The sequence below is a fragment of the Nannospalax galili genome, unplaced genomic scaffold, assembly GCF_000622305.1.
Source record: "Nannospalax galili isolate Female #2095 unplaced genomic scaffold, S.galili_v1.0 scaffold406, whole genome shotgun sequence".
NCBI classification, from domain to species: Eukaryota; Metazoa; Chordata; class Mammalia; order Rodentia; family Spalacidae; genus Nannospalax; species Nannospalax galili.
In genome coordinates, this window is record NW_008357033.1 from 5,455,713 (window position 1) to 5,464,015 (window position 8,303).

At 51.5% G+C, this 8,303-nt stretch overlaps 1 protein-coding gene across 1 annotated transcript in view; it reads left to right on the forward strand.

The window, feature by feature from the left end:
- Slc6a1 (solute carrier family 6 member 1) overlaps positions 1 to 8,303 on the forward strand; it is a 36,588-nt gene that overhangs the window by 22,112 nt on the left and 6,173 nt on the right. Inside the window, exons 6-13 of the mRNA XM_008854893.1 lie at positions 345 to 454; positions 1,474 to 1,606; positions 3,359 to 3,493; positions 3,676 to 3,779; positions 4,436 to 4,560; positions 5,498 to 5,610; positions 5,759 to 5,890; positions 7,232 to 7,334. Of these exons, the coding sequence (XP_008853115.1) occupies positions 345 to 454; positions 1,474 to 1,606; positions 3,359 to 3,493; positions 3,676 to 3,779; positions 4,436 to 4,560; positions 5,498 to 5,610; positions 5,759 to 5,890; positions 7,232 to 7,334 (955 nt within the window). The remainder of the gene's footprint in view (positions 1 to 344; positions 455 to 1,473; positions 1,607 to 3,358; positions 3,494 to 3,675; positions 3,780 to 4,435; positions 4,561 to 5,497; positions 5,611 to 5,758; positions 5,891 to 7,231; positions 7,335 to 8,303) is intronic.

The window sequence follows — 8,303 nt, forward strand, 5'->3', positions numbered from 1 at the left end:
CACAGCCCCATAAAGTCATGTGAAAAGAGCCCAGTGCCAGGCCTGGCATGGGACAGACCTGTTCTGCTCTTGTCCTCACTGTGGAAAGTCCTAGGACAAGGTCTCTTGCTCAGCCCCAGAGTGAACACAGGCTAGCTCCAGAGGCAGTTCTCAAAGTGGTTCCAACAGCTCATATTTTAGCTGTGCAATCTCACAGGTTTTATGTGTGTCTACCTGCTTCTGAGAGCTGCTGGTAAGGCAAAGTGCGACCATGGGTATCTATGAGGGTGGTAAGGGTGGGTAGGATGAGTGGGGAACCTCTTTCAGGGGCTCAGTGGGATTTATCAGTGACTGTGTCCTTGCAGACATTGCCATGGAAACAGTGTGACAACCCCTGGAACACTGACCGCTGTTTCTCCAACTACAGTATGGTCAATACCACCAACATGACCAGCGCTGTGGTGGAGTTCTGGGAGTGAGTAGGGGCTGTGGCACAGGGCAGGGAGGGCATGCCAGCTGGGTGGTGACAGGTAGCACAAAGAACTGTTGACAGGTGTGGACAGGGTAAGTAGCCAGAGAGGGAGGCAGAGTTCTTCCCCAGAGATATCCAGACCCCAAAGTTGTTGCTAGACCCTGCCTGCACCTCCAGAGAGAATGACAGATGCAGACAAAGCCAGGGTCCAGCAGGGAGAACACAGTCCTGCTTGCCCATCTCCTACCTGTACCACCATAGGTCACAGCCAGCAAGAAGTCAGAGAACACGGGCTGGGTCCTCCCACATCACTCAAAAATCAAGAAAATACCTCACAGACATAGCTACAGACTAGTCCAATGGAGACAATTCCCCAGTTGAGGCTCCCTCTACCCAGATGTGTCAAGTTGACAACTAAAGCTCTCCAGCACAGTGTGCCAGGGTGATTAGACTCAGGCAGCCCTGGACCAGCCTGCAGGAAGATACAGCCTTGCTGTGACAGGTGGAGTAGGGGAGGTGGTGGAACAGAGGAAGAGTGTGTGTAGAGACAGCAGTGGGGTTGCCAGCTACAGAGGGGGTGCTAGACAGGTCACTCTAGAGGGGCTGTGGTAAGAAACAGAGCCAGCCACAGGCCTTGGGCAGCCTCCAGGCATCTGTTTTCCAGCCTCAGAAAAGAGGGTTCTATGTGCTGCATCTCAGGCAGGAGGGGGACCACATAGTTAGATGTACTACTTAGAAGGACTCCTGTGGTTGGGTAGGGTACAGCAAAGGTGAATTGGCGGGGCGGGGGGTGTCCCTGAGAAGTCACAGTTGACACCAAGTCCTGCTGTCCTTGACCTCTTGAGCAGGCAGCACTCTTCAGTGTGACTGTCACAGCCCCACAGTCTCCATCTAAATCACAGGGTCATGGTGTCGGCAGGATTCCAGGGGAGAGTAATGGTTGGTTTTCGTGCCCTGGGCACCTCTAGTCACTCATCTCTCACTGGTCCTATGTGACTCTCTCCTCTTTCCTCTGTCCCCAGGCGCAACATGCACCAGATGACAGACGGGCTAGATAAGCCAGGGCAGATTCGCTGGCCACTGGCTATCACACTGGCCATTGCCTGGGTGCTTGTGTATTTCTGCATCTGGAAGGGTGTTGGTTGGACTGGAAAGGTAGGGATGTGCACAGAGTGGGGCCATGCAGGGCAGGGAACAGGTCTACAGGGGGAGTCGTGTCCTAGGGCAGGACCCACCCCTCCCACAGGCCATCCAACCTTGAGTTAAGCAGGTCCTTTCTACTTCCAGTGCCTAGGGTTCATTTCCAATGAACTGTGTAGACCCTGGCTTCTAGAGCCGCTATGAAGACTGCAGGGAATGAGCAGGCCAGTACCTGGCTCACAAAGGCCCATGGGATACCACTGAGCCTGACAGAGCCGTCTCCACATGCAGGTGTTGCTCTAGGGCACCCAACCAGCTTTCCCTAAGTACCTGTTCTGTGCCACCCTGGGTTCAGCACGAAGGTCCAGATATGCCACCTTCTATCCTGCTCCGTGAATGGAGGGATGAATGGTTAGAGACAAGGAGCCCCAAGTCCAGATCAACATGACTGCTGGTTGGCTCTGAAGATAACTCAGAGCCCAACCCATGCTCATCCCCTATGGAACCACATCAGACTCAAGAGACAGCCAGGGTCACTAAACTTGAACATGGCTAGGGAGCCAAGAAGTGCAGTCACACACATGAATTTTCTGGTGATCAGTCTGACAGAAGGCAGTGTTTAATCTTACTCTGCTTGGCTCGGAGGCCACTGTGTCCTTCTGGCTACAGCTCTGTTTCCTGGAGGCACTTAGACAATGTAGGTCACGAGCCGTGAAAAGTTTATGCCTTTTCATTCAGTAATTGCACCACTAGAAATTTTCCCAAGAGTGGTATAATAATTTGCAGATAAATATTTTTATACAGATGGGTTCAGTGTCTTGTTTAGATTTCTATAAAGTTGGAAAACAGTAGGGGGAGTTGGAGCCTCCCGAGACCATCTTCTGTAATTAAAGATCATTTTGTTCCTGAGACAGTAAGCAATATTTAGGAAACAAAACAGGATAAATCTGTCCTTTGCGTGTTTTTAGTTTTACACCATTAGGAGAAAAGGCAACTCAATCATTTGAGCCCCTTGTGCAAGGGCATGTGACTAGGTACACAGAGGAAAACCTCATACTAGGAACCAAACCATCACACAGCTGTCAGACCCCTAATGAGTATCCGGTGAGTACCACAAACCATCCTAAACATTGAGAGAACTAAGATGTAAGCCACATGTGGACAGTGTCTCCTGTAACTCCTATTCTAGTTGCTGCCTATGGGATCTTGTGTGTGTATTCCTGTGAAATGTAAACTTTCCCTGTTATCATATACATTACTTGGAAAATGCAGAAATGGAAAAAATAGAGCTGAGTATGGTGGCTCACACCTGTAATCCCAACACTCAGGAGGCTGAGGTAGGAGGATCACTGTGAGTTTGAGGCCAGCCCTGGGCTACATAGGGAATTAGAGAGGAGTGTAGCCTAGAGACATGGAACAGTGTGGCCTCTGGGTGGTGCCCTCCAGTGGAGTGTGTCCTGGTCCCAAAAGGACAAGTTCCCCCTGCCCCTTACTTGTCCACAAAGAGCATAGCCTTGTATACTTGAGACAAGAAGAGGAAGGGACCTGAGAGAAAAGAATGATGAGAGATGGGCAGAAGGAGAGGACAGGTGAGGGGAAAGCTGGTGCTGAGCTGGTGGTAGAGACTCCAAGAAGGGGCTTCAGAAAGGTGGGCACACAGTGCAGACTAGGAATCCAGGGAGCCTCCCTGGAGGAAGACCAGACCCCAGCCCACAAGAGCAGGTGGGTGAAGTAGGCAAGCATCCCCACAGCCATATTTACTCTCAGGTGGTCTACTTCTCCGCCACATACCCGTACATCATGCTTATTATCCTGTTCTTCCGTGGAGTGACACTACCTGGGGCCAAGGAGGGCATCCTCTTCTACATCACACCCAACTTCCGAAAGCTGTCAGACTCAGAGGTGAGCACACCTGCCCAGCCCACACCCACTCTGTCTCCAGCAAGTTGCTGCCCCTCCATGAGCCCTGCACAAACACACAAAACTGGACTTGTCTGGTCCACTCTGGTGACCCATGAGGACACGCCAGGGCTTGGGGCTGCAATGACTGCTGTACTTGACCATGTCTAATCCTCTACCCACAGGTGTGGCTAGATGCAGCCACCCAGATATTCTTCTCCTATGGGCTGGGCCTGGGGTCCCTGATTGCTCTAGGGAGCTACAACTCCTTCCACAACAATGTGTACAGGTATGAGAGGGCAGTTCCTGAGACCATGGAGGGCAGTTCTTCCTGGCCATGCCCTCTGTAGCCATGCCCCCTGACCATGCCTTTCTGGGGCAGGTACACTGAGGTCATGGCCCTCTGCAGCCAGAAACACAAGCCAATCTAGGGCTATGCCAATGACCACACTCCCTCTATGGCTACTCTTCCCGCCTAGACCCTCTGTGGTCTTCTTCCTCAACCCCCCAGGAGTGCTCACCTGTCTGGGGCCACATGCCTCTGTGACCACACGCCTCTTTAGTCACACACTGGAGACCATGTTTTCCATCTGTGTATTATCCATACAAGGGGAGGAGGCCATGCCCTTGCTGGACCAGGCTCTGAGGCCACTCCCTTCTGATGAGGCCACACTCTGTAGGTCCCAAGGTCACACTCCCTATCACTGTGTTTTCTGTATTCACACCTCCTGGCCTTTTCATGTTAGGCCCCTCTTGGCCCTCTCAGTTCACCCCCTCCATGCTCCACCCTACTTGGCTCTCTCTGGGCCTGCTCTTCTAGTGTTACCCAACCTGTATCCCCTCTCCCAGGGCCCTCCTTTCCTCCCCCAGAGGCAGCTGCCCACTGGCTCTACCATCCATCCTGCAGCCTCCCTCTCTGACCCCACCCACCCTCCCTCTCTACAGGGACTCCATCATTGTCTGCTGCATCAACTCCTGCACCAGCATGTTTGCTGGGTTTGTCATCTTCTCCATCGTGGGCTTCATGGCCCATGTCACCAAGAGGTCCATAGCTGATGTGGCAGCCTCAGGTCAGTACCCCTCCAGAGGAGGGTGGGGCTCACTGTGCTGTTATAGGAGGTCATGAGGAGTGTGCACAGAGGTCCAGCTGGGACATGGTCACCTCCATGATGCAAAGCTCTCCAGGATACACTTCTGTCATGGCTCCAGAAACTGTCACTAAGTGGGTTGTGCCCACTCTGCTTCTGGTCATCAGAGCCATAGGACCAGGAAGACCCCCCAGTGCTTGTTACTCCTTTCCCTTTCAGCCAGGCAAGATTCAATGAGGGACTATGTGCCTGGCAGAGACCTGAGGCTCAGGGAGGTGACATGACTCGTCCCTTGGAGAACTGTTTGGTCATGTGGGAAGGAATGCTCTCTACTCAGTCAGGTTCCTGTCTCCCCACACAAGGGAAGCTTCCTTCTCATTTCCCTGGAACTCACTAGCAGTCTTACCCTGCCCACCTCCAAAGCCACACCCAGGGAGATTATAGCATCTTTCTCCCAGAAGGCTTCCCCTGAACTCTTTGATATCCGTTCTGGGGCCCCCAGACTCCTGTATACCAGAGACAGACATCCCACATCTGCTCCTCCCTGTGCTCCCCACCCCAGGAAGGGTTCGGCAGCCCATAACAGACTGGAAGACTCAGCCTCCCCGCTCCCTGTCCTCTAACCCTCTCTGCCAGTCCACCAGTTCCAGGACCTGCCCTCCACTTTTCTCCTCCATGTGTCTCCATCCAGCCTCTCCAATTCTGTCCCTACCACTGGTCAGGTCCCCATGGTCCCTCCCTGATGGTGGCCACAGCTCCATAATGCCTGCCTGTCCATATGACGTTTACTGTTTTCTAAGAGCTGACCATGCATACATGAGGTTACCCAGAACACAAGATGTGATTAGCAAGAGGCCAGCAGTGGGCTGGGTGTGCTTTTGTCACCCAGACCTTCTTCCTCTGTCCTGCCCTCCCACAGGCCCTGGACTTGCATTCTTGGCATATCCTGAGGCAGTGACTCAGCTGCCCATCTCTCCACTCTGGGCCATCCTCTTCTTCTCCATGCTGCTCATGCTAGGCATCGACAGCCAGGTAAGCCCCCCACAATACCTGGAAGGCTCCCATCCAGGCCAGCCTGGTCCTGCTGTCTGGCCTCTTGCCTTTCCCTACAATGCCAGGCTTTGGATGGATGGGGACTAGGGTTACTCTGAGTAGCTGACTCCTGCACCCTGCCCCCCAGTTCTGTACTGTGGAGGGCTTCATCACTGCCCTGGTAGATGAGTATCCCAGGCTCCTCCGCAACCGACGGGAGCTCTTCATTGCTGCTGTGTGCATCGTGTCCTACCTGATCGGCCTCTCCAACATCACCCAGGTAGGCCCAGTTGGCATCTGGCATGTCTCAAAATTGCCCTGGGACTGGAACATCTTCTCATGCCAGAGGACATGTTCACCTCCACAACCTACCCCGCCCCCAAACCCCTAGGCCTCCTTTCTCCAGGCTAATTCTCTGCCACCTTCCTTCCTTGTACTGTGGACTACCCATACCAAGCCCTAGGCACATGGCTGTGAGATCTATAGAGTCCCAGGCTAGTAGGAGACATAGACAATGAACTACAGGACAAAGCTAGAAGGCACAGAACCCTACCCAACCATGGGCTACAGAGCCTGCTTCCTGAAGGAAGGGGTGTGGGGGCCGAACTTGTGCTCATTCACAGAAGTGAGGTCTGAGTCAAGATGGAGTCTGGCCTTTGACACTGACACTGCCCCCAGACTCCCTAGCATTGCCCTGTCCTTCTGTGAGAATTGCTGTGTGCATTCAGCCTTTTGCCAGGTAGTTGAAGACCGCAGGGGACTGTGTTTGTGGCTCCATAAACAAAAGGCTCTGAAGGCAGGAGCTTGGGCTGTGGGTCTGATTTGCCTCTGACCCAGAGTTAGTGTTTGTTCATTCATGCACCCGTTTCTAGTTGTTAAATGCCCACCGTAGGCTTGCAGAACCCTGGGATTCAGAAGTTAACATGATGGGCACTGCCCCATCTGCTCTCTTGGAAATTATGTTTAAATGGGTAAGACTTATATGCAAAATAGATGAGTTAAGACAGTAAGTGCCACAGGGGGAAAGATAGGAAGACCAAGGATGACCAACAGACATAGGAGGGACTCTGCCTTGGACAGGTATCTAGGAGAGGTTGCTCTAAGAAAGTGACAGGTGATCTGAGACTTCAATGATTTGGAAGAGCCAACCAAGTGAGGATCTTAGGCATGTGCAAAGGCCCTGTGATAGGATTGAGTTTGGGAAGCTGGAGGGATGGGAGGAGGCCAGTGTGGTAGAGGCAGAGAGTAGAAGGGCAGATGGGGGATGCAGAGCCATACCTTGCATGTTGTGTGGTTAGAGGTGATTCAAACTGATGTCTCTATTGACTGGTATGCTATACTGTTATTTGTAAGGAAGGAAAAGGGTGAAACAGGGAAGAGGCTGTTGAAGTATGCTGGTGATGGCACAGCTGCTCTCCAGCCTAACTGGAAATGGGACAGTTTCCCAACCCCCAGGCAGCAAGCAGCCTTTGGCTCACTCACAAGGCCCCCAGTGCTTCCTTTATTCTATCTCCAAGCTTTCTTGCTGCAGTGTAACCTAATTTCAGCCTCTTCAGGCTCCCTTGCACTGTGGGTGGTGAAAGTGGAGGTGAACCTGCACTTACCCTCTTTCCTCTTTTAGGGGGGCATTTATGTCTTCAAACTCTTCGACTACTACTCTGCCAGTGGCATGAGCCTGTTGTTCCTGGTTTTCTTTGAGTGCGTCTCCATTTCCTGGTTTTACGGTGAGAACCATGTCTCCTCCCTCATTGATCCATCCAGTCAGTCATTATTCATTTATTATAACTTGAACACTAAACCTGTATTTTTTTTATAACAGTTCCATCAGCTTACTTAACACAGCTGTCCCTGTGTTTAGAAAATGTGACAAGAGGGGCTGGAGAGATGGTTCAACAGTTAAGAGTTCTTGCTGCTCTTACAGAGGACCTGGGTTCCATTCCCAGCACCCACATGGCAGCTAATGATCATCTGTAACTCCAGTTCCAGGGGATCCAACACCCTCTTCTGGCCTTTGTGGGCATTTCACAGCACAGATGCATACATGCAGGCGAAACATACACATAAAATAAAAATAAATTAAAAAAAAAAGAAAATGTGACAAGAACATTTACATACATTCATTTAAAATGCAAACCAGAATATCATCATAAATTGGGGGATAAAAAGGTTTGGTTTGAAATTTTATCTGGGGTCCCACAAGATGGCTCAGTGGTAAAGGCACATGTTGCCAAGTTTGACAACATGAGTTCGGCCCTAAGATCCCATATGATGGGAGGAAGGAACCTACTCCCAGTTGTCCTCTGATCTCCACCCACGAGCCTCCCCACATAAGCGCAAAGTAAAAGAAATAAAATTTTATCTGTAAAAAGGAAACCCAAGCTATAAAAAATATTTTAAGGTCATGTGTTTAATAACAGCAAGGCTGCATTCAATTCCAAGTGTCCTAGTTTGTTTCTCCATTGCTGTGACAATATACTCTGACCACTGCAAACCTGGGGAGGAAAGGGTTTATTTATCTTACATCTCCCGGGTCACAGTTCATCAGGAAGCCCAAGGTAGGAACTCAGGGCAAGAACCTGGAGGCAGGAGCTGGAGCACAAGCCATGAAGGAACGCTGCTTACTGACTTGCTCCCCTGGCCCCTGCTCAGCCTGCTTTCTTATGCAACACAGGCCCACCTGCCCAGGAGTGGCA